The sequence below is a fragment of the Passer domesticus genome, chromosome 9, assembly GCF_036417665.1.
Source record: "Passer domesticus isolate bPasDom1 chromosome 9, bPasDom1.hap1, whole genome shotgun sequence".
Taxonomy (NCBI): domain Eukaryota; kingdom Metazoa; phylum Chordata; class Aves; order Passeriformes; family Passeridae; genus Passer; species Passer domesticus.
The window spans coordinates 33,186,706-33,213,874 of NC_087482.1; the positions used below are offsets into that span (position 1 = coordinate 33,186,706).

Here is a 27,169-nt window from a genome sequence, read left to right on the forward strand (position 1 = left end):
TTCAGATGTCAAATGAAGATGGCTGTAGTTTGTTCTTTTCCTTTTATTCTTGTTTGGAAAGGATAAAACTTTGAAGGTTATAGAGTATTCTTATATTTTTTTAATGGAAGCCAAATAACTTCCCCCATGGCTGTGCAGACACTGGGCTCTGTTTGCCTGGAGGGTGACCACTTTCCCTTTGCTTCCAGAGTATAAAAATTTGTCATCTTCTTATGATCAGAGATACCAGTCAGCTTGTCTAATCTCAATAAACCTTGTGAGGCCATTACAGCAGTCTCTAAGATAAGAGACCAGAAAAAGGAGTTGCCTTAGAATTTCCTGAGAATTGCCACCAAATTAGCAAATCAATCATCAGGTTTTATATGGGCTAGATAAATCAGTGTCTCATTTTGGCTACAAGTTTGATAGCTTCTGCCACAAAGGAAAAATTCAGTTTCTGGCCTTCATCTCAGAAGAGTTTTTAAATTTCCTGCAATGGCCTGGAATCAGGAAAGGAAAATCAAATTCTTGCCTGTATTCAGATTGTCCCCTCTACCTCACCAACTTTGCCTGTGTTCTGAATTATGAAAAGGGCTCTGAATATGTATCCACTCCCAAGCACAGATTTGCTGAAAAAAATTGCTTAACTTGAATTATTTAAATTCATTAACTCTTAAATCCTAGTAAATCAAAAGTAAGAAACTAAGAAGTAACAAAAATGCAAGTTGCTATCATATTTTGATAGACAATTTTACCTAATCCCCAAAGAATGAAAACTTAATGTAATCATCTAACCAAGTATGATCCTAGATCCCTACAGTTGTTCATTTAACTGTGAGGCTAGAAAAGGGGAATACACTAGGGTGTACCAAAAGATGCTTTCAACAACCTCATTATAAGAGAAATTCCAAGTTCAATCATGATAATTGGTTATGAATTTGTCCTTTTGTTCAGTTATGCCAAAGCCATATGCAACAGTGGTGTGATTTTAGTGTTCTGTGTAGCTGTCCCCTGACACACAGAACATGAAGGACATTAAAAACCATCCTGGGTTTTTTCTCATTTGAGCTCTGGAAGACCTCATCCTGACTTACCTGCACATGTGGATTTGTACCCTCATTCTCCTCAGCTCGTGTCTTTCAGACCCTTCTGGATGATCACAGACACTTCCCCAGCTGAACACTTCTGTGCTTCCTCACTCAACTTCTGTGGAGCTCTGACCCTATAATTTTGTAATCAGACATCAATGTCTGATTGTCATAATTGTGTGCCTAATTTGCATTCAGAATTACCAAGATTATGCATGTCAATTAGGTATATGAGTCTGCAATTAGATATTGCACATTCTGGTATTTGCAGATGGGAATTAAGCATACAGTTGCCCGGGAATGTTTGTGCACACAGTTGGACAGATACCCAGTCAAACAAGGGCTCCAAAATGACAGCAAAAGGAGACTGAGATAAACCAGTTTATTACTAAAAAGAGCTCTCTAAGTTGTAAAGTTGAAGTATGCTTTTTGGCTCATTAAGAGCAGGGGACTCCTGCTTTTTGGGATCTGTTTGGTTTCTGAAAGTTATTGGAAGTGGAATTAAGGTGATTTTTATCTCTTTCTGAAAGCATGTATTCTTTTTCTTTAAACTGATATTTCAGTTGTATATGTCTTGTCCTGGCATTTTTTCTCTACCAGTTGAGTTGAAATACCCTTTTCTGTTTTGCAGTTCTTTTGTACCTTTTAGCCAGTTGTGAAGACTGAAATAGCACTTCACATAAGCATTGCCTCCCCTGCTGTCTCCCACCACACAGAGCTTCATTTTCTCCTTACAAGTTAATTGTCTTCTGTGTAGAACAGTTTTTAATAAGTCTAATATTAATATTGAGTGATAAACTGCATTTATACTTCAATGACCTAATGATTAGAATCTACCATCTTTTAGAGGTGTGCACTCTTAAAGCTGAATTTTGGAAATAATTATTTTTCTTAAGTATCAGATTCCAAAAACCTAGAGAGAAAATAGTTAGAAATTATATAAAATTACTATATGAAGTGAAAAAAAAATATGAAGCAGATCTCTAAATAAAAACATAAACAAAAAACTAAAACAAAATTATTTGATTGAATAAATAGCCAAAATGTATCAAAAATGGCATGCCATTGCCTTATTATTGTACTAACACATCCTTAGTTTAGTGTTACTTGAAGAATCAAAAAGGATTAAGTGGGAATTATTTTGTTAATTAGTGGTGGTCATTTAAGCCTAGGAATTGGTCTCAAGTATTCAGAAATCCTTAATCATTGACAGGTCTGTTGTAACAACATTCTGACAAACAAAACCTTCCTGTTCATGTTTCAGCATTTCAGAGAACACCTTGACAAACTTTTTGCAAAAGGAATTGGAATGCTGGACATTGCTTTGAATGAAGCTTTCAACATGCTCAATGAAGTAAGTTCATGTTTTTCAGATCCTTTTTGTTTTTCACCTCCTTCTTGTTTTCCCTTTTTTCAACTGAGTTTATATGCATGAAAATGTTTTAAAATGTTTCCTGAAGTATAATCATGTATTTTGTGGAAAAAATACTGAAGTGTGTTAGTCTGCTGGAAGATGAAAAAAACTCATCTAAACTAAATAGCAAAATGTCTTTTGATTGAAGGATGTACCTTGGAAATAAGAGCTCAAACCCAAATATTCTCCAAAAAAGTTTGACTTGACAAGTGTGCCTGCCTTTACGCTGTGTGATCCTAGATTAATTAATGGTTCTAATTCCTGTGTATTCATCTTGAAGGGCAATATTGATTGATTCTTTTCCAGGCATAAAATCCTAAAATGAAAAAAGGAGTATCTTCTTCCACCCACTGCTCATGTGTTCAGTTAGACAGTGTGGAACTAATGCCTTCGTGTGGTACATGCCAAAAATGACAATGGGAAAAGGTGCACAAAGTAAAGGACACTGTTTGTAGAGGTTTTATTAACAATTGTGGGCACCAGATAGAGTCTTGGGAACCAGAAAAATAGCATGAATGCCTCAGTGCAAGAGATGTTCTGTACTAGTCCTCCAAATCTATGTGAACTGGAAAAAAAAAATCACATTGCAGGAAGTAAAAGACCTGAAACAAGACCTGTTTTGCTTTGGTTTAAAATCTGTGAGGTAACTGAAGTTATAATGATGAATGTAGTATAAAAATCTCGTTAGATAATCTGATAGCTCTCAGACCAAAGGGATCTGACATCCCATGTGCTGAATTGTATCTGTGATGAGACGTCTGTAAGATCATGATTGACTACGTACTTCAAGGTGCTGTATTTATTGCTTATGTTTATACTTTAAAATGAAGTTTTAAATAGGGTCAATCCTTCTTGCATATAAACTTCCAGAAATGCCAGTATAAAAATATTTTCCATTTTATACAGGCATATCTGCAAAGTCTCTGGGAGATTCAATTAAAGCCACCTAGGCCAGAGGAAAAGCTAAATCTCCCCTTTGCAGAGTACAGCAAACCATTTTCCACTTTGTCTACAGGATGTGAACTTTATGTACCAGAAGCCTATTTCAATTATAGGTTAACTAAGGATGTCTTTTCTTCATTTAAAAAAAAAAAAAAAAAAAGCAAGTGGGTGAATGGGGAAGGGAAAGGAGTGGGTGGTGGTATAGTAAAGGAAAAAAAAACAAATAGAGAAAGCTTTGTGTTACAGTCTATAAAGCTATAAAGACTCTGGTTGGATTTTAAAATGGTTCAGGGGCTGCACTAATTAAACTCAGTAAATTTTGCCTTGCAATTACCTTTCAATATTTGCTATGGTTGTCAAGACTTGAAGATGTTTGCTACTGATACCTTTGAAAAGCATGTTTAAAAATCCACTTCCAAATCCTTTCCAATTGTCAAATAATGCAGTGTACATTATAGAGAGGCAGAATACACAAGTGCTTGGTACAGTACTTAGACACCTACTATGTCATGTGACAACTGCAATTATCTCTTTTGGTGACAAATGTGCTCTTTGAAGTGATTACCTTTAAAAAAATCATAACCAATTAAATAAAATTCTGTGACATTTCAAAGACTGTTAATCACAACCAACTGCTGTAAATGTCAGGATGCATTGAAATTTTGGCTGCTAACTGATGAATCACTGAGTTAATTGTAGTTCATCATAAGCCCCTTGTCATTGTTATTATTATGGAAAACACTTTCATCACTCTTGCTATTCAATAAAATTAAAAGTTTTAGACAAATATGAGAAGATATTACTCATCAAAGTATTTGAATTTAATCCCGTTTTTCAAAATACTCAGATAACTGTGTAGAATAATGCAGATGCATACAGAGTGGTGTTTTAAAATACATGTACAAAGGCATTTCCCCTTCATTAATTTCTCTTTTCAGACACCTTGTCACTTTTAAAATATATTGTCCATGTGAGGAAGATATCCCTAGACAAAGTAACTTCATCTTTATATGAAAATAATGGGTGTAAGATCATGAAAGAATCCCGCTTTAATAATTCAGGTTCTGGTTATGACTGGAGAACCTGTCATGATGGGAGAATTTTAAGGAGTGACTGCCTTGGAAATTACACAGAGGCAGTGATAACAATACAGCTAACTATAAATCCACATTAGCTGCCCTTTAAGGCAGAGTGTTTCTGGTGCTGTTTGCTGAGGTTTCTGTTGGATGAAAAGGAAGCTGATCTTGAGGAGAGATGCAGGTGATAGAAATGGTTGTTGAATGTGGGTGTGGTTACTCAGACACAGAAATGTGAAGGCAGAAAAAACAGAGGACTTCTCGAACCCACCACCCACCTGTTCCTACTGCAGGCATTTCTACAAAGATGAAATTTTTAGAAGAACTTTTTTAGGAAAAGTGGGTTTTAGAGTTTGGAAAACAGAGAATATGTAAGGGCAAACAGACTGTGGAAAGCTTAAAAGACAGAGCTGTTGGTAGTCCAAATCAAACCAGAATACTTTGAATATTTTTCCATGACTGCAAGAGCACTCAGAGTCCCTGCAAGGTAAGTCACCTATGAACACAGGTACTGCTTTTTAAATGGGACCACCCATTCTGGAGCACAGCAAGGCTGGTGAGGTGGGACAAGGTAATTCTTGTTTGGCTTTCTCAGCATCAAGAGAGGGGTGATAGGATGAGGTCTTGCCTGACCTCAAATGTGATAATGTACATGAAAACTACAAGCAATTGTAATAGCCCATTTATTGATTTTTCATAGATTTTTTTTTAAGTGTTCATACAGATAAATTAAAAATCAAATAATTTTACAACTTTGCTATTTTTTTTGTCCTAAAAGATGGATCTTTCACCAAAGTACTTTGAATACATAAGGCAATACACAGACAAATAAGAACCTATTTCGCAACCAAACCAAATGGAGACACATGGATTCAGAATCAGAGCACCAACTCCAGAATGAAGAGATCAAAGCTCATATTACGACAATGTGTTTACTCTTTGACAGGAGAAAATCCCATTTGTTTAAGGATGAAGCTTCCTTTGCTTATGCCAGAGGATTGCTGATTGCTGTCTGAGTACCTGTGCTCGAGTACTGCACTTCAGCAGCCTGAATTACTTATATATATTCATTTTGGGTAATAGGAGAATCTCAGAGTATATAAATACGAGCTGGGTTCTCCCAGATAAATATTTAAAGGAAAATAGCATATGGAATGTAATCCTGAGTGAATATGAATGAATGCCATATGAATAGTCAAAGGTCTCTCAGGAGTTGTGTATCTCCTGTTCTTCTCAGAAAAATCATCATTCATTACTTCTTTTTGTGTAACATGTTCTTTTAAATCAAAGCAAACCCTATGGATGCATCAATACTCATCATCTATCAAAACCAGGGGAATACCATTTTAATTCTGGGTAGTGCTACATTTATGTATGTTTCTTATTTTTAGATTCACCAAGAACACACAATCTATGATAAAATGTTTTCAGCCTGAATATTTTTGACTTCTTCTAAGGATGGTAGAGATTTGACAAAATCCATGTGTGATCCTGTCTATCTCCATATAACAGGGATGTGCTGTTCCTAATGATTGTTTCCTTTTGCAGTTCAATCACACAGGACAAGGAAGCATTTGCAGCCAAGCCATAATGCTGATCACTGATGGAGCTGTGGATACATATGATACCATCTTTGCAAAATACAACTGGCCAGACAGAAAAGTAAGTGTGTTGTCACCTTTATTGAATGGGAAACCCAAAGCTTCACATCCGATCTAAAGTGTGTATCTATGAAAAGTCAGTAACAATCTTTTTAATGATCTATAAATGATTTTGGATCACTAATTAAAAAAAAAAAAAGATGCTTATATGGTATTGCTTGCGGATAGAGATGGCCTTTTACTGTGGTAATGGACTTAGGTTAATAAGATATAAAGGCACTATTTCCCTCCAGGTTTTTGAGCATTAGATAATCCTTCCCCTGAGACACATCATTAAGTATGAAAAAAAATTTTCTTTTTTCTCCCAAAATACACATTAATAATTCAATGCCTTTTCAAGCTAAAGACGGGTATGAACTATGGACAGCGAGTGGCTTACTATGGCAGGAGAGAGCAGATATAGTACTCAGTATTTTTAATTACTTCATTTGGCAGAGTGAGGGATAGAGCTGATGGTAGAATTGTGTTAAAAATGTATTTGCCTTTATTGATCTGTATAAAGAAATTTGCCCAGAGTGAAATTACCTTATTATATCGAAAGTGGAAATTTCACAGTAGGGCAGAAATGCCTTGAATTTACCTGATAAGCTCTAGTGGGCCTTGTGTCTTCTCTACGTGACATGATTTTCTTCTACATTTTCTTTTGATCTAAAGCAAGTTTTGGGACTATTTTGGGAAGTTTTTCTTTGCCATGTTATGTGCCTCTGGAAGCAACAACCACATGGTCGGAAGCGCAGTTTGAGGAAGTAATTGATTAATGTGATTGTGCTGTATGGGGTTATGTATTCTGTGGGGAAAAAGTAGCTGTTTTAATTTTCAGCTTTTAGTCATGTTTCTCTTTTATAAAATTCTGTTTATTTTCTGAGTGACTTCTATCTCTGTTTTATGCAAATATAGTATCATTCCACTGGAAAGAAAGCCTAAAAGCTAAATAAAGGCTTTGTGGCCAGTCCTTCCTCTTTTACTCAATGGGATATCATCTAATTTAAGTTGTTAAGCCCTCAGATATTCCATGAGAACATTTTACTTTATCTAACAAAAACTGGTGTTGAAGGAGTTCTCAGTCTCTCAGAAGGATGTGCCTCTGGTGCTGCATTTTCTTATTCTTTGGAGTTGGTTCCTCTCTTAAGAAGAAGAGACTCTGGGGAAACTCTTATCATAGGAAATCAGCAAGGAAAGAATTCTCTGAAAGAGTCAGCTAAGTATTTTCACAAAAACATGTGTTGTGTATCTTTCATGTGCTAATCCTCAGCTCCATCTGAGATAACCACGCTCAGCACAGCTGTTGCAAAGAGCAGCAGGAGAGGTTTCCATTGGGAATTCTTCTGCAAAGGCCCAGCATCAAGAGTCCTGCCTTGTTCAGCAAGGACATGAAGTCTGGGGATCAGCTTTTAGTTAATATGCAATATTCTACTCAACTCTTCTAAAAATATTTAATGTATTAACACAGCCTTGTAAATTGTGTTTTAAGAAACATGTATGGGGAAAAAAAAATCTTTTTTCCTCCTTTCAGCCTGAAATGTTTCAGTATGAAAAATGTAAAAGATTTCCATATGTAGGCTTTAATGCATTAGAGCTTTGAATGTCTGTGTTGGATTTGTTATTCTAGAAAGGAAGGCTATTGAAAATGCAATATTCTACATATTTGCAGTGTCAGTGTGCCTAGAAATTATGCATGCCATGCATTTGAAATTCACTGCCTTTGCATTACACCCCCTTTATTCTCTCCAAAGCTGGTTTTTAAATGTATAAATCACACCTTTGAACTGCTTGATAGTTTTGGGTTATTTTTTTTAATGTACATAGTTTTCCCTATTATCTATGTATTGCCTTGCCATCTTTCTTATAATTTATGTTTTTCCTGGATTGTGATACTGGGGTAGACAGTGGTGGAAAAGGCAATAACTCTAATTGAGGTAAATTCTGAAGTTTCTGTTTACCTCAATTACCTGGTTAGCAAAGTACCAATTACAGTTAGAGTTGATCTAATGTTAGATAATAGTAAATAGTTATAATTAGTTGCAACATAAGCATCTTGCTCTCTTATAGAAAGGAAAATAATATCTTTATGCAACTATGAAGACTTTAAAAGTTTGTCAGTGATGATCTCTGAAAATGGAGAGTGAATACAAACTTGCAGGATATAAACACCAATTCATGTTTTCTTCCTTTTTCAAAACCATTCATAACTTTGCAAAATATAGCCTGAAAAAAATAAATTATATACCATGTAAACAGGGAAAACAGCACTTTATCACACATTATTGGAGATATATTTTGTCTAAAAACTGATTAAAAATCATATTACTTCTGATAAAAAATTAAAATCATGTTGCAATTATTAGGAAAGGGAATTAAATGGCTCCAGTTAAGTCCCCAAAGTAGCTTAAATTAAGCAATTGAGGTTTTTGAAGGAAATCAGCCTGATTTTTTGTGTGAACTAGGAAATTATGACCATCAAAAGACTGTTAAAAATCATCTTCTGGACTGTTTCCCTGAAAGAAGGAATGCTTTCATTTTACTGGGTTTTTTATGAGTCTCTGTCTTCCTCAGCAAAAGGAAAAAAATTCCCCAAAAATATTTTCCCATGTTTATTTAGTATCTTCTGCTACTTTAAATGTAAATCTAGTATATGCTATTTTTATAACACACTATATTTTATTTATATGACTAGTTGTTAACATCTATTTCCTTTTTCTTTATGAGGCCATAGGTGCAATCTTAAGGAGCTGATTCTCACGCATTAGAAATGAGTTTGTGCTATATACATGATTTTTCTCATTCATGAAACTCACATTCAGTACTTTCAAATGTCTGTGATTCATTCAAGGCAACTCTGCCATGTCAAGTACCAAAAAGGGAACAATTAATCCACAAGAGTAAATAAATCATATAAAATCACTACTTTTCATCATGTAGCAGGAATAAGTATTTAAAAGGAATTGTACCAAGGAAGTGTTTGTTTACAATGAGAGCTATAATATAGTTGCAATAATTTTATTTTTTTTAAGATGTCATATTTCAGGAGAAAGCCTTTTAAGTCTCAAAATATCTTTTTGATGTCAGTTGTACCAGAATCATGCTTTTATTCTATATTATTGCTCCTACTATGAGATGCAAATGCATTATCAGAAACCAAGGAAAATACTGCACTTAGGTATTTCTCCAGGTCCCTTATTCTAATTCAAAAGGATGAAAGGCCATGGGTAGGAGAGGCAGACAAGCAGACAGATAGATGAGACAACATGGAAAGATAGTGCTCCAGGTCTGTTCCCAGAAGATAGTACCACTAATGATTTTTGCTTAAATAAAACTGTCCTACGTCCTTTCTAGTGGAAAATTCCAACAATAACTAGCAGAAAATTCCATGAAGATTAATCTTGTCAATGTTGCTAAAATGCCTTAGTGCATCAAAAAATGAAATTATGACGAGATTAGAGATATTAACAGAGCTTCAAACTTTGTCAGGTTCCCAGCTGAAAGCCATTTTAATCACTAATTGAAAATTAGTTAACTTGGAACAGAAAGTATCTACTTAAATATTATTTAACATATTTTGTCATTTTAAATATAGCAAGACTGTTCTCAGAATCTTGTGATATTACAAAGGAAAATAATGCAGTAAATTCTCTTCCATGAATTTGCACAACATTTGCATGAATGTGTAAGGCAACAATTTTAAACCCTATTGACTCACTGACAACTCCATGAAGTCTCATGATGTTTTTTCTCTACTGGCTAAAATGACCCAGTGCTTGCATATTTGAGGGTCTTTTTCTCTCCTCTATTTCCCATTGTTTTTATGTGGCTGTCAAGTTCTATACTTCTACAAAACCCATCTACTCCTTGCTTTGGAGAAGCCAAAAAGCATTTCTTCCATAAACATGATTGAGAGCAGAATCTAAAATCTCACTGAGATCAAGGGGAAGTCAGAATTTCAGTTTGGGTACAGACTTTTAGTATTCTTTTTGGGTCAGTGCAGCACTCAGGTGGTCAAGGGAGACGTCAGCTTTGTGACCTTTCATGACTGATGGTGACCAGAAAGAGATGTTCTGCTCTTGGCCTGAAAGGTCTCCTTAAAGGTATTGTACCATATGTAAAACCTGGAAAAGAAAGCAAAAGAATCACTGAATCATCTGAACTTCATCCTCCCCTTTGGGTGTGTCTTTGAGTCTGAAAAGGATTTTGCATAATTATGTGAAACAGCTATATGCTATGTTACCATAGCATATATGTATATGCAAAACCAGAAGCACTAATTCCTTACGAAGTCAAATGGAAACCAAAATCCCACCTAAAGTTTCCTCATTTTCTAGAATCAAATCCAGATAGAGAATCTGGGATAAAAATGCCTCTGTATCCAGTTACCTTGCTAGTTATTCTGCAGCCTTTCTTTTTCTGGGCAAGTAACAGGGAATAGAACTTCATCTGTCTGTCTCCTATTATTTTGAGGGCTCTGGCTAGAATTAATTCTGTATGGCACAGAAATATTTTCTTTGTGCTTATGAACCATTACAACAAGGCAGAGATTTAAGATGGTTTCTATCAGTGCTAAGACTTCAAGTAGGGTGAATATAAAGCATAACTGCAATAACATCTTTATTCCAACTGCTAAATGATTATGGTGTAGAAAGACCTAACAGCCAGTGCTGCCCATGTCTGAATGGAACCGTTGAAATTACAATATAAATAGTTCCATGACTTTCAAGTGTTTATACCTACTCTTACATCTGCTTTATAGGAAAAATTTCACAGTCTGGCAGGTCTCTGGATCTATATACAGTACTTAAAATTATAATTGAATCCAGAGAGCAACACCTTGAAATCTGCTGGATTTAGATTTGGTTTCATAATAGAATACTAGATTTGCAGGCAGTAATAATCAGTTAATAGCTTCTTAGTTATGTGGGACTTTTATGCATATATTTACAGGATCAGTATTTATTTAACATTTAATAATATATGGCTTTCTTAAATATTTAAAACATACTTGATCATTCCCGGTGAGAACTGGTCACTTGGTCACTAAAGCTCTTAATATCAATCCACTCATTTATATTGGAGATCTATGAAATAAATATTTACATTTATTTTTTCTCCCTTTTTTAACTAGAAACCTATTTAGTGAGTTTATTTAGTGATTACATATCCAGTTGATAGATAATAATTGATTACCTCTCAACCGCTGTATTTACAAAATAAATGTCCAAGCTTTGGGTATATAATCCTCAAACATTTAGCTTCTGCCATAGGACAGGAGAGGAGGCTTTCCTTTCCCTCCTTTAGCAAAGGAAGATGAAGACATGGCATGAAAACTATCCTAAAGGAGTTAATGTGTGCTGTGAGAACAGGCTGCAGGGGAATGGGTGGCTGTGTTGTGGCACCACAGTGGTGGCAAATCATCTTTCTCTTCATGTCTGCCATCCACAGGCTCCAAACCTTTCTGCACACCCTTAACCAAGTCTGCAGCTTAGGAACGAGGCCAGGCTGGCAATGTGGAGCATTCGTAGCAAACTGAATGTCTCGTGTGCAGTCCTGTCTGGATGTTATTAAACTGATTTTCTTTCTGAACAGGCTGACGTACTTTGGAGGCAGATGCCATTACTGCTGCACAAACCTGGTGCTTTATTACTGGTTATCTCAAGAACAAAAGAAGGTCCAGACACTTTATAGGCCTTTCAGGCTATGATGTAACTTATATTAATTACTTACCTTTTCAGGCACTCCTGTAGTATGATTAAAGATGGGGTATGAGATCAAACAGAAGTTTTTGATTTCAGGATAAAAAGAAACAACTCATCACAGCTAGATTCCTGCCACAAGTGTGATTTCATTTTGGAAAAAGAAAAGGTTTTATTTTGCGTTATTGCTTCTAAAATAGGCGGGTAGGTCCTCTTTCAGTGTATTTTTTTTTTTTTTAATCAAAACTACCATAATAATTTCTACAAATTTGTCACTAGTGTTTTTACTTGAATTCTTTTATATGACACTCAGAGTAGTTAAGACCTCTTTTTCAGTCACTTGTCAATTTAATTTGCCATGAAGAAACTTCTCCTGCAGTGTTTAAACTGAAACAAATGGAGAGATGTTTTTTGTGAAGATAAAGGTAATTAAATATTATCCTCAGGGTATGTATGGATTGCCAGAGGAAGGATTACTGCTTCTTGTACACAGTCACTTGTTGGCTAGACTCATGGAGGGGCTAATGCTTTCTGAATGTTTGAAGACTTTTAGATGGAATGATAATTATACCCATTGAAAGTACATATTCAAAGTGCCCTTACTGTGCTAATATTTGTAATATAATCAGAAATAGATACAAAAGTGGATTAGCTGTGAGTCATACAGAACACCTTATAAGTAAGGGACAATCTAAATGGAGAATAACCCACAATTTGAACTCGATTATCCAAAGTACTCTTTGGGAACTCATGAGTATCAGTAACACAAAAATTATTCCTTTTCCTTGCAAAAAAGAAGATAACTTTTATGTAGTATGTAGACATAGAGAGATCCAAAATTTGGGATAAAATAGGTGTCCATAAAACGTGCTTAGATGACTACAAATAATCACCATTTCCCTCTGGCATAAAACTCCTTGTGGCTGAAATGTTTGGCTGATGGCCATTATTAACAAGAGAGGCCAAAACACAAGAAGTAAATATCACAGTAAGAAGCTGATATATTATAGATTCTGTTTACTAAAAAACCCCAAACAACCAAACCTTATCCTGATAGTTTATGTGCTGTAAGGTCTTAGTTTTTTTTAAATTATCATGCCAGAAGCAAGACACTTAAAGTGGGAATGATAATTGCACAAATGTGCCTATTTTGTTTTGTGGACTACGTCTATTCCTGAGGTAATGTTTTTTGTGAAGAATTGTGTCATCTGCTTAAAGAAATGGTGAGATCATTTATTTCTTGAAGTTCTTTAACAGCATAATAAAAACTGTATCTTAGTTTGGTTTAAACTGAGAACTGCTGCAGTTATCCTAAAAGCCAGGATTCAGTTTATAGACTGTTTTTAATTCTCTTTATAATGTATGCATCTTCTTAACATTATAGAAAGAGATGTTGAAATTTGTCAGAGCTGTTCTATTTTAGATGAGTACCAAAAGTCTCTGTAAAATATCAAGAATGTATATTGTTGATTGTGAGGGACCCACCACCAAAAAGGTGACCATAGGTGCTTATAGGAAACCCATTTGGTTGCACTGGACAATAAAGAGATAATACAGTACTCCAAACAATTATTTTGATTAATATAATTTTAAAAATAAGTATAGATAGTAAAAAAAAAAAAAAAGTTAAGGTTGTGTTGGATTGAATGTCTTCCTAAATTTCCTATTTAGTTTGCCTTTTAGAAAGAGTTGAAATAATGTGATTTTATATTAAACATTACATTACAGCCAACAGTCAGTGAAAACTAAGTTGCTGCAGGAGATAAAACTAGAGTTATGTTCACTCATCTCTGGTTCCTCCATTAACAGCCTGAAATTAGGATATCATAGATCTGCAAACTTGCTCAATACGTATTTTCTGACCTGTGGAGCAGAAGCTACAAAGTGGAAATTTTCACTGACTTTACAAACGGAGAAGAGTGAAAAATTCACATGTATTTTTGGAGTAAGTTTTAAAAAACTGTACTTCTGATGTCCTGTTATAACCCAATTTTTTTCCTAATGTAAGATTAAGCTTGAGTCAAAACCAGTATTGTGTAGTGGACAAGCACTTTAATAGGATTAAAGATTTTTTTGATGACTAAGAGGAATGGCCCCAGTTTGATGCAGGAACATGAGTAGAGGAGATGGTGCAATCATGAGACTTGAACAGGAAAATGGGATGCTGCATTTTTTCCTGACCAATAGGTCAGATTCCTTGCTAGTTCTGGTGAGGTACAGCAATTCCGACAGCCTGTAAGCAGCTGGTAAGTACCCTGGAAAACTATGGACCACACCAAAAAATAACTGTTTTCAGACATTTTCTTCTGAGTTCTGAATAATATTTTTACCTTGTTTGTATGATCCAATCTTAGTTCATTCCTGTATAATTTTTGTCTTAATGAAATCTTCATACACTCCTATTTTCTGTAACTCTCACTGTATTAAAATAAGCCATAGTGTGTTGTTTCATTACACAGGGAAACTTTAACTTCTGTTGGATATTTACTTTAAATTGAGAAGGTTGGTAAATTGCATGTTTAAATATCAAATCTCAGGAGATGTTTGGAAAGGGAATGTTACAAAGAAAGGAAGTTAAATGTTTGGTATAGTATTCTCTTGCTGGCATACCATTACATACAGCAAATGGTATTTCTTGCTCATTTTACTCTGAGAGGCCAAATTCTGCTGGTTTGGAAGTACAACAGACGTTGTTTATATGAAATTATTATTCATATATACCATTTTCCCAGAGTACCTCTGTTATCCTTCGTGGTGTCTGGCTGTGGAACAATCCCTCAATGCATGCACATATATCAAGGCAGCATGAGAGATTCATTCCATGCAGGGGCTCATATATGTCTAGTTTAGTATTCATTTCAGTGAAATGCTTACATATGTGAGTTATTACATCCCTGCTAACCAAAGCAACAGATTCAGGCATACATTAAAGCGCTTTACTGAATTAAGAACTAAACAAGTTATCCAAACAATCCCATCTTTAGAACTCTGTTGTGGGTCTGCTGATTCTTTCTGAGTGGTTGAATCTTTAACTTTGTTAGTGGTTAGGCATTTTATGGAATACCCATTTAAAGAGCACTGTTTGTTTATCTCACTGTATTTATACCTACTTTTTCTAAACTGGCATAATAGCATTAACTGCATTCTGAGACTCCTGCAAAACATGGCAGCCTCTGTAGACTTAACTTTTGTGTTCTGTTCCCATGTGCAGATATCTGCTGCAAAACTGATAAAAACCTATTCTTTTCCATGAGGTTCCAAATTCCATCATCCCATAATCCTCTCTACTACCCTTAACATAATTGTCTCTGTGCAGAACTGACAGAATGGGATTTGCACATCTGAATAAATATGTTCTCTTTCTGTGGGTTATCATTTGTGCATTGACTTCTCTTAAGATTTCAGTTCAGTCACAGAGGTTTCCCCTTACAAGTTCTTGAGAGCTTTATGCTGGATCTTAACATTGAAGCTGAGTTTAGTGCATTGTTAGAAGACCGAAATCTTTATTCTGCCATCTTATGTCATTAGACATATCTTGAGAAAACATGAAGGATTTTGAATCATCCAGGATTTTGAATCTTCATTGTTATTGAAGAAGGCTTTAAAATCCATTGTAGTAGTAAAGTGTATATACCAATGACTGCTGTTCAGCATGTTATTATGAAAATAGGAGCAGCTATAAATATTTATAAAACATTTTGAAATATGTGTTATATGGAGGTTCATAAAACAGAACACCTACAGAGCCTGGACAATTCAAGACAGAAGCCACTTAAGGGTTTGTTTTCCTGGAAAATTGTTTCCTTCTCAAATTGTACAGTCAAGTTCCTTAGCTCTCAAGCTTCAACAGGATCTGGAAATATTCAGCAACTTCTGGCATCATTATTATGTTCATATCACCTATTTTAAAAATAAGCAGAAACAAGTTATCACTGTGTGAGGAAAAATGCCACAAACACCCCTAGAAAGATGACTGCTCTCTGTTGTCATTATGCCTAAAGGAAAATTTGGAAGTTTGCATGAATCGAGACAACAGACAAATATTATAGGCAAGCTGGACAATCCTCTTGGCAAGAATAAAATATGATGGTGTTGTAAAAAAAGTAATTTTTCTAAGAGTTTTAAATCAAATTATTCAGTATTTCAGCCTCTGATGAAGAAGAATTCTTTGGGGTTTTAATAATGTCTAAGGTAGTATTGGGTATTGTCTGTTTCTGTGCTTTTTAGCTGTTTCAATAATAGAAGATAGTAGTACAACCAGGAAGAAAGTTTCCTAAGAATAAAAATCAAAAGACCGAACAATTCTGGCCTTTCAATGAATAATATTTCAGTCTAAATCTTTAACTGTTGCTTAAAAAAGCAAAATAAAAAAAATCCTAGGCATTTAGTCTATTCTATTAACTTAGTCTTCAAGAGTGCAATTAACTGAGTATACATTTATTGAGTTTGCTCATCTTGTGAAAAAGAAATGGCTGAATCTTTCATAAAATAAGAGTTTTGTCCGAATACTGAAACATCTGTGGTAGGGATGGGTGAAAACGGTAAACATTTGCTTTGGCTATGTTTGCATCACGTTAGGGGTGAGTTTTCATAAAATATTCATGCTACCAAGTTTTATAGACACAAAAATTCATGGAAAATTAATTTCATCCTGTGTGCAAAAGTGACTCTGGTTAGACTATCTTTCTGTCCATCCATTTCTTGTCACTTGCAATTGAAGAACAGTCCCTCATCAGTCCCCCAGTTTGTGGGAACACCACCAATGAAACCTTTTTGCAGTTGTACTGCTGGCAATTTTGAGTGGGAACGACAGAATCTGCCTAGGGAATACAATTAATCTGAGATTCCCATTGTTTTCTAGTGTTGAGTGGTTCGTGTTGTGCTGGAAAGGTATAAACAGTCTTTCAGAAATTATTCTGGGCTTCTACTGAGATCATGCTCTTTCCTCCTCATTGTCCCACTGCCTCTGTTCCTGCGCTGTGGGGTCAGCAGGGTCACACCTCGTGATTCAGGCAGGGATATCAACGTGTCTCCTCACAGCCTGGGTGGGTTCTGCTCCCCAGAGGCACTCAGAGTGCTTTCAGTACACTGCTTCTGTCTCTGCTGGGCCCATTTTTGGGACACCCAGTACCTGTGCCTTGCTGTGCCAGCAGGTCTTGCTCTGGGCTGTGCTGTCCTGGGAGGTCTGGCAGGTGGGCAGCTCACACTGCCCGAGGCTGGATCCATACATCAATACTGTGTGCTCAGCTCTCCTGGAAGAATTCCTTCAGAAAATGGCTCTAAGTACAGATCAATAGTAGCTTTCTCTTTGTCTCTCACACAGGGGGCAATATTTGCCAAGACAAAAGATCCTGTTAGCTGCCTTGAAAAATGAGTTTTCATTTTCTTTGCTGGAGGTATTTTCTAGCACTGTGTTGTGTGTAACTCAGTACAATTCTGTCAAAATGGGAGTTAGGTTCTATTCTGGGACTTATCACTGATTCCATGAAGAGTAGTAACCACAGTATTTATACAGCCAATGGAACTGTTTAGAATTTTTTTGAAAAGTGTGACAGAACTCAAGTCAATAATTGAAATTTAACTTAAAAGTTATTTAAACAAAAAATTCTATCAGCATAATTCTAATAACTATGATAATAATTTGTAAAAAAATTTCAATACATTTAAGCAACCAGACACACATTTTTAGAAAATATTCAAGTGTGTACACAAACAGCATGAGGAAACTGTGAGTACAGGGTTCTTAGCACCATATCTGATAATACTGAATTTTTGGCTAAAAATTTTACTGGCTAAGTACATTTTGACATATGGCACCCCATTTTGAAACAAAGTATTTTATTTTGGCTGACCTAAATTCTCCTTAAAAGGCCATGTATGGAAACTAGAAATGAGCCAGACATCTGAGGATGCCTTTGTGGTACGTCATATTTGTGCCATTTCAGACAGAAAAATGCACTTGGCTCTGAATTTGTGTGCAGCAAGCAATAATTAATAAGCCATTGGACCATAAATATAATTTGTGGGTGCTTCCCTATGGTTTTAACAGTGTTATATACAATAATCAGTTATATGCAAAGGTGAAAATAAAAGTGAAGTCTTTGACTGTGCTCTGCTTGTATTAGAAATAGGCAATAATAAATACAATTTTCAAAATCATAGGTTGGTCCATTATAAAATCCTCACATACCTTTCCCAAGTGAGTAGACATGGCTAGACTGAGGTCAGGCAATTTTTGGTCACATAGCAGCAGGGATGTATGGAATGTCTTTTCACCTCCCTGCCCCTCCACTGCCTTCACAAAAGTAGCTCAAAATGGTCTCTTCTCCCAGGCAAGCAGATGACAGTCATTAATCATTGGAAACCAGTCAGAACATACTTCTAGGCTGACAAATATTGAACCTTTAAGGGCATTAGCAAATTCCTTTCCTGAATCCCTCCATCGGGCTCCTGAATCCACTGAGGGAACTCTGACAAGAATTGTGCCACTCTGCACCAGAGCCACGTTCAGATGTGCTCTTCCAGAGACTCACTTGCATAACTACTAAGAATTATCTTTAACTGGTTAGCAGGGATGGACAGGATCTGTGCACAAGGTACACCACAGGGACTCTCAGGAAAAGGAGAGGAATTCAGCACAAAAGTGCTCATGCTGTATAAATAACCACAGCTGCTTTTGCTGAGGAGGGGGAAAATAGTTGAATGTGAGCTCAGATCTAAGGGTTGTAATGCTGCCATATTCCATGCATTTTCAAAACTACGTAATTCATTTAAAAACTGTCCATCATATAGTGAGAAATTGATGAGTAAACACCTGGTTTTGTTATGGTTTATTGTGCTGCTTTTTAAATTTTGGAACATTTAATAGCCGTAAGGGAATATTAGTGTAAAGGAAGCCACACAGGTATTTTACAAATACCTGTAATGAACTTTATGTCCATTTATATTCATACAAATACTAATAAATGTAATTTTTCTACTAATGTACAGATCTAGCCTTTCCAAAAGATAGCGGTTCAACAAAACTGCTGTATTTTTCTCCTTTCTCTAAAGTGACTTATTAATGGGTTGTTGAGTGGCAAAAGATCCTGGTGTTCACTCCCACATTAATGTTTAATCAAGTGTTAACAGCACTATAGGATCTACATGATCCAGAGCTGGTCACAGGAGCTGTGCCATTACAAAGTGTAGTTGCCCTCTGAGTGAGGCTGGACTATGAAATCAGAAGCATGGACAAGATTATCTGCCACGATAAGCAGATATCTTCGTACTTCTATTTTTCTCCATTAATTTTGCTGATCTAATAGTTAAAAGTTCTATGTGGGTTTAATTATCTGTGTAGGACTGCTCAGATTATGATATATTTCCCACTAGAGAAGTTTCTTTTGTATCATAGGTTCTTGCAAAAAAGTTTTCTGAAACAGCATTCTGAAAAGAGACTTTTGAGAATTAGTCTGCACTGTGCATCTATGTCTCTAAGTTTCGGAAGAGGTACATGAAAAATTAGTAAGATTTTAGAAGGAACTATTGTACAACAGTGTAGTTTTATAGCTGGATGTTTTCATTTATTCTCTAATGTGTTGACTGAATGTAAGCATAACGTGTTACATTCTTTATGAATGTGCTGAAGAGTCTTTACCGTGGGTACAGATTTGGACCCATTTTTAAGTTGTGCCAGGTTTTTGTTATTTTGGTTTGTGTTATTTTGGGTTTTGTTATTGTTGTCACTTTTTTTTTTGTTTTGGTTGTTGTTTGCTCCATTGATTTAACTATCTGATGAATCTGTAACTGATAGAAACGCAGAATCCAAAGGGCTGAACAGTGAGAGCCTCTCCAGCTCCTCATGCGCACGTTACAAGCCCTTTGTCAATGGAATATTAAATTATTCCTGTATTGCTGAAGTGCTCTGTACATGCTCTCAGTGTGGATTAAGCAGCTCATGTATTCTGTTCAAATAATGCCTGTATTTCATGGCAGACACAAACAAGAAGTTCTAGTGTTTCTTTGACACTTGTTTGTTGTCATAAACAGCTGTACTATTCTAGGAGTGTTGTACTGTACTAATTACAAAAGTAGGCAAGGTCCTATGAAAGAAAAAAATGTAAGAAAATCTGGACTGCCTCACAAAATGTAGGGCTTAAAAAATCTATAACACGCAGAAGTTAGACACGGAATTGTCTCCCTTCAAGATAACTTGAGTCTTAAGCTTCCTTATCCTTTGATTTATAAGTCTGGATCATAATCTCAACATTAAATAGAATCTGAGAGATGCTGATATTTTATCACATTTATCAATTCCACTGCATTTCACCTGTCAGCACTGAACAAATTTCAGGAAAAAATAGAAGAGATTCTTTTATGTAAACATGTCATTGGCAAATCTCTTACATTTTTTCCCTGTAACTGCCACAGTCAGTGCTGCTTGTATGACAGAAGCTGTTAATAAATTAGGCCCCGAGCCTCTTGATGGCAGTGTATTTCCTTCTTGAGTTCAGAGGCTTTACAGAACATTTATGTCTCATTACAGCCAGTACAGCAGTTTATGCCCTAATAAATCAAGGGAGCTTTGCAGAGATGATCTTGACAGTAATGAATCTTTCTGTTGGCATTTCCACTTCACAGACACAAATAATGAAGCAAAACTGCCCCATCTGGCCACTCAGTAAGAGTCAAATCACAGTGGGAAGCTGTTTTCTCAAGCATGACACAGGTCATTGTGTGCAGCAGGAGTGAGGGATAGCAGGTTGTGTCGTGAGTGACAGTGTAGAATGAAGCCATTTGTGAGCTTTTATCATTATAATTACATTTGTTAGCCGTGCTGCCAAGACTCAACCCGCCCTTCTACCAAGTCTGTGTGCTCTTGCATCAAAAGCTGCCTTAACTGATTCCTGCAGCTTGTTTGGAGAGCTGTTGGTTGGGCATTGCACAGGAATTGATTTCATCAGCTCAATCAGCCCATGAAGTGGTGTTATTATTAAAGTCTCTCCCAGTAATATTTTTTAAAAATTTCTGAAAATGTACTGCCTTGAAAGAGGAAAAACTGGCAAAATATGCTGCATGCCAGTTGTAAATAAATATACCAGGATCACTCTGCTTTAGGAGCATATGGAAGAAATGCAGAATATGTCATCTCAGATTGGCTGGTGGGTGCACTGAGCCTCCTGTGTGGCCTTTGGCAGAATGTGAGCAGGTGATCTTTCCACCTGTTCTAAAATCCTCAGTTCTTATTGTTATACTGTCCATTTGTTAATAAGTCCTTGCAGCACAGAATTGGATATACACCAAGAAGCCTTGAAGGCTTTTTCCAAGGTCCTTCACAACGCATCTTGCCCATTTTGGTTTTCCACAGCTCAACATTAAACAGTATCCCCCAGCTTCTCTATTTTAAAGCATATTTCTCTCATTTTGACATTTTCCTGCTTGATAAGATGGTTGGGTCTGATTTCTTCCTTTGGGAAGATAAAGTATTTTCTCCTGGCTTAGTTTGTATTTTTTACACTGCATCAAACAACAGAATTGAAAATAGAGTCTTCTGTCAGATAGGAGTTTGGAGCTGCTTTAATTTGTTAGCTTTTTACTTTCCCCCCTTCTGTTTCATGCCTCCTTCCTTCCCTTTCAGCAGTGTATTAGCCCTGCACATGTGGTGTGTGCCTGTGGCTTGGTGACATCCCAAACAGAGCCACCACGTGCCACTGAGGAGGTATCACCTAGGTCCCTGCATGGCTCAGTGCTCCTTGTGTCCTGGGTTTGCACACAGAATAATTCAAATGTCTGTAGGTGCACACAGTCATTGTTCTGCCTTGACTCTTTCTGAGTTCTGAAATGCTGTTGTTTGTGTAGGATTAAATCAGCAAATAATTTGATTTCAATTTACATGGGGCAGTTCTCCCTTCTCCTACAGTACACATTTGTACTGTATGAAATAAATGGGCAGGAGATCTTTCTCCTTTTTAATGCCTTTATTAAGAAGAATCAGCTCAGGTGGGAAGAAATCGACGGGTTGCGCCCTCGCCGCCGCTGCTCCCAGGCGTGGCACGAAGCAGGAGGATGATGCAGTTTTGTCCGCTGGTCTGCAGACAGAACTGGGGACTCTGTCCTCACGGGAGAGTCGTTGAGTCCTTAGTTTGTTGGTTTAGAAACCCGGGGGGGTCTCTTTAATCAGTTTCTTTTCAAGTTAGAGTGAGAAATAAAAAGGTTTAAGCAGGTACGGGACAATGCTCCCATCCTTAGACGTCACTTTAAGTCACTTATGGCTCGTGATTTTAGGGGTTTTTCTTATAAAAACTGTAAAACTGTAACAATCCAGGGTGCACTGCGTTTCTCATTTGCATGTTGTCTCTGGTGTCACTGGAGGGTTGTCTCTTTACCCTGGAGGGTTTCTCTTGGTATCTTCTTGGTATGCAGCCAGCATCAGGGAAACAATCGGTTAATCACCCACCATCAACGAGTGATTAAGGGCTTTTCTTCGCAGGGAACCTAAAGAAGTCTGACTCGGTCTGGCTTGGTTTTTTTAACTCTGAAACTTAAAAAAAATTACAACTTTCTATTCATAACAGTTCCCCCCTATTTTTCTTTGATCAAGCTTAAGCTTGCATCAACTTATAATTTTTGGCTCATTAACATAGAATTTCCTATATTTTTTATATTGATTATACATTTCCTCAGCACTTGGGTGATCATATTTACTAAGCTTCATTACCTTTTTTTGGTTTTTTCAGGTTAATTCCTTTAGAGATCTTTAGGTTATTCTGTACAGCAGATGTCACTATTTTTGTTAAACATGGAAATAAGAACAGACTAACAAGTGTACTCACAGTGAAGGTTATAGTTTTCCAACTTTTTTTGAAAATCCATAGATTATCCCACCAACTGGAATCAAGTGTAGGAGTCTTTTGATTTTGTAAATGTGCTAGTTCTTTTATTTCGTTTAAAGTATTTCTAATGACTGCCACAATTAATTTGATTTGATAAACTACTGTTTTGGTTTGGTTGAGTTGGTCATTAATATGATTAAGAGCCAATGCGGTCTGATTAGATATTACTTCTAATTCTGATTGTAGTTTCAAAATTTTGTTTAACATATATTGTTCCTTCAGTTTTGTTTTTCTCAAATCTTCATATATAGGAACTCTTAAACTTGATCCAGATTCTTTGTGTATTATACAGACAGTTTGTTTTATAATTCTAATGATGCTACCACTAGACCAGCTTCTTGGCAATTCAGTGGATGTTGTGGTACCATTGACCCAAAACAGGCGTTTAGGGGTTTCCTGAAAGAGATTAATTTTTGTCGTGCCCTCCCAATATTTAGAAATACTTTTTCCTTTTACCAGATTTACCAGGTTTGCTTCAGTAGCATCACGTTCAAAGCACCACCAGGTTTCTCCTACAGGGTGCTCTCCCAGGAGTGGCTGCCTAAAGGTGGCGGTGTTCCGGGTCATCCAATATATTTTCTTATTTTCTTGATAAAAGATCAATTGGTAGAGGTTAACACAATTGTTGTGGACTCTCAGCAAGGAGCTTACTTCTTTCTCATAGAAAGGTTGGTAGTACTCATTGCACAGCTCTCCTGGGCTTTCCAGAGCACCACCAGCAATCAGAGCCAGCACTACTACCCTTCCCAAGAGTCCGGTATGGGTCATCCTGCACAGCCTGCCCACCCGGCCTTGCCTCTTGAGGATTTTACTGAGAAGAAGTCTCCAAGTTCTTTAGAGTCTCTTGCTCCTCTGGTTAAACCTCTCTTGATCTGTCCCTGCTAATTTGGTCCCTCCTAGGGGAGCACTCTGGAGAAGATTAACCTGGGGTCTTTGGTACCAAGTTGGGACGACTTAACCAGAATTACTTATTAACAATTTTTAACTTTTACAAATTTCTTAAAACACTTCAAGACATGTTATGATTCTAAACCTTTTTCTTATGCAGTTTATCAGTCTTTTTGAATGTCAATTTTAAGTCATTTGGTCCTTTTATAATAGTATACTCAGCTGAATTAACTCCTGATGCAGTTGAATCTTGTCCTTAGTTAGGGTGTGAGGGTGGTGTGGAATCTGGTCCAATACCAGAAGGAGACACTGACGAATCTTGTCCAATGCCCGGGGGTGAGAGTGGTGTGGAATCTGGTCCAATACCAGACACTGAAGAATTTTGTCCAATGCTTGGGGGTGGGACTGGTCCTTTAATTCTCGTAATGTGAGTCCAACCTTTTTCTCTGGTTCGCACGGCCGAATTAGTGATGAGGAGTACCTGAAAGGGGCCTTCAAATTTCTCCTTCCAGGTAGTCTCCTGTGCTATAGAATTATATAGAATGACAGTCCAAAAATCATTTTATAAGGTGAAATCCTTATATCAGACCGGGGTCTTGTCCTGATGCGCAAGAGCGCTAGGGGTAAACACTTTAGCCAATTAATTTTTGAGAATTTTGTTCATTTGTTCCACTCTCCCAGAACTCTGGGGGTGCCACCGAGTATGCAATCTCCATTTTATTCCCAAAACTTCAATTATAATTTGCAATGTTTGGGCCACAAAATTTGGACCTCAGTCTGAGTCTAAGGTATTCACTATTTCATTCTGGTTCACTTTTTGGCAAGTTAAACACTTTTTTATAATTGTTTTTGCTAGACCATATACACTTATGCACAGGTTATTTCTTAGGAAATAATCACATAGTCCTTGGACTCCCCAGTGGGTTAGTTTCTGTAGCTCTGTTAGCACCATCCTAGCATGTGCTTTGTTTAGCAACACCCGTCCGTCAGATATTAACCACTCCCCCATATCCCTTGATGTAACTTTAAATTTCACAAAATATGAGTTCTTTTTTTCTTTTTCCCTACTCGGGTGTGGTTTTTGCTTAAAAAAAACTTTTACCAGATCTTCTGGTCTTAAAGCTGCTTCCTTTGCTATCTTGATCAGCTAGCAAAGGTTTCACAACTTTAGGCTAAACAGTCTTGGGGGGGGGGGGGGGTCCAGTTGCTCCACAGTAATAGCAGCAGCTTTCACTCAAAGGGACTCGAGGCCTCTCTATGCCTCCTGTCCCTGACAGTACTGGCCTATCCTTGCCTGCTCCTGGTGGTGGACCCCCCCACTCTTTTGTGGCCTTGTACTGTAGGAAAGGGTTGTTTGCTCCCACACTTTCTCTGGCTATAGCAAGCATGATCTTAGCTTTGGCCTTTGCTTTTTCTTCATCCCTCCTTAAATACACTTTCAATGCTTCCCTCAATAACTCTTTGGAGTACAATTGAAAGTTCCGCCTCAGGCGATTAAGCCAAGTGGCAGGAGTTTCATCTTTCTCTTGTATACTCTCAAATGCTAGTTTTGTATTGGTTCCTTTGGGAATTGATTCTCTTATCCCTCGAATTATCAAGGACCTGTACTCCATCATGGCCTTCCTCCCTTCCTCCTGGTTAGGATTCCAATTGGGATCCACTAGTGGCAATTTTTCTTCTCCTGATGGCACTTGGGGCCCTGGACGGTTATCTTTTTCCCAAACTCTTATGCTTGCGGCCCTAATCATTCGGGACTCTTCTGGGGAAAATAATATATTTAGAATGGAATTCATCTCCCCCCAAGTGTAGAAATTTGGACCTAAAAACTGATCCACTTGGTTAGCAATGCCCACAGGGTCTTCAACTAGATTCCCTAACTCCTTCTTGAATCCTCTCACCTCAGAGGCAGTTAGAGGAGCATTTACAAAACTAACACCTCCTGCTACTCCTCCCATAGGAACTTCTCTAAGGGGAAAAAGTCTCTCTGCTTTGGAGGTCTTGGATCGGGTACTACAGTATGGCCCATTTTCAGACACAAGATTGTTCACTTGAGGGGTAATAGCATTAACTTGGACCTGCTGTAAGTCAACGGTTATACCTGGTGATAAGGGGTTATTAGATAAGGAGGTATTTATGTCACAGTTAGGAGGAGGTGGAGGGACTGCCGTAGGAGGGGGAGAAGAGCTTGGGTGCAGGTTAGGTGGAGCTGGAGAAGGGGTGGAGGATGCAGCAGATGTAGTAGGTATTAGTGGTGGTGCAGAAGCAGCTGAAGGAGTCGAAAGGGGGGGTGAGGGAATGGCCCCCATGGCAGCCGGGAGAAGAACTGGATCTGCTATTTGAGGTGTTCGAAGGAGAGGGTTATAAGGTGGAGGGGCATCAGGAGGCAAGTAGTCTAGAGGGTCCCACCTTTTACCAATTTCCTTAATTCTAGCATCTCCTCTTTCATTCCCTTCTTTCTTGCTCTGCACTTTACAAATTTGCACTCCTTCTTTCTGTATAGCATTCAACCAACAAGCTATATACAATAGTTCCTCAGCATCAGTATTTTCTCTAGCTGTCAGATAATTACTCAGCTGTTGACACATCCACTTGTCTTTCGTCCCACACCATGGCCATCCTCCTTGCACCTCTAATTCTGGCCACACTTCTGAACAGTAATGTACCATCTTAACTTTATCTAATCCTTCTGTGCCTTCTATAAAGTCCCATTTCTCTAATAGTTCACCTAGGGGACTGTGGGGAGGTATATTCTTTAATCTTTGGCTACTTTTCTTACTACCGCACCCTCCCATTATTTTCTGCCAAATCACAAGATGTCTTTTTCTCTAAAGGAAATATATCTTATTTAAGAAGTCTCGACCTCCTGCCAAAACTCCAATTTCACTGACCCTTTTCGTCAGGACTTTGTTAAGACCTTGGCTTTCTTGCCAAGACTCAACAAACAACCAAAATACAAAAAAAACATCCTCGAGGTCTTGACCTCTGAGGTTCGCCTGACCTCCTTCGTCAGGACTTAGAGAGACCTTGGCCTTCCCTTGCCAAGGCTCAAACAGTCAAACCTCGAAACCCTGGCTTCTGAGGCGCCCTTTGTCTGGGCCAAACTGCCTGATACCCTAACTTCTTTCGTTAGGACCTGTATCAGGGCCTTTGGGGTGCGTGCCACTCACACAGCTATTTCCTCCGCACGCCCGGAGGGGTGCGTGCCACTCACACAGCTATTTCCTCCGCACGCACGGAGGGGGGTCCTGTGGGGTGCGTGCCACTCACACAGTATTTCCTCCGCACGCCCGGAGGGGGGTCCTCTTTACCCCTTTGGAGGCGCCTCAATCACCAGTTCCACTCGCTTCCCCCTGTTCCCGGCCGGCCCCCTCGCGGGGGTGCGGAACCGCGGTACTGAGGGGTCCCCACTCGCTTCGAGGAGCCGAGCTGCCGGCCCTCGTCTCACTCACACACACTCGCTCGCCTCCCTCTCCCGCCGCCGGATATTCTCACCTATCCGACGCTGCTCCGTGTCACTGTCCCAAGCCGATCTTCTCTGGTCCTGATAGCCAGCTGTCCTGCAGGTC

The 27,169-nt window shown here is 37.7% G+C and overlaps 1 protein-coding gene across 10 annotated transcripts in view; it reads left to right on the top strand.

The window, feature by feature from the left end:
- CACNA2D3 (calcium voltage-gated channel auxiliary subunit alpha2delta 3) overlaps positions 1-27,169 on the top strand; it is a 474,873-nt gene that overhangs the window by 268,681 nt on the left and 179,023 nt on the right. For all 10 annotated transcript variants that reach the window (XR_010368516.1, XM_064432564.1, XM_064432563.1 and 7 more), the window contains 2 exons: positions 2,332-2,421; positions 6,048-6,161. Coding sequence is in view for 9 of the 10 variants with exons in the window: in XM_064432564.1 (XP_064288634.1) it covers positions 2,332-2,421; positions 6,048-6,161 (204 nt within the window). In the remaining variant the exon portion in view is untranslated. The remainder of the gene's footprint in view (positions 1-2,331; positions 2,422-6,047; positions 6,162-27,169) is intronic.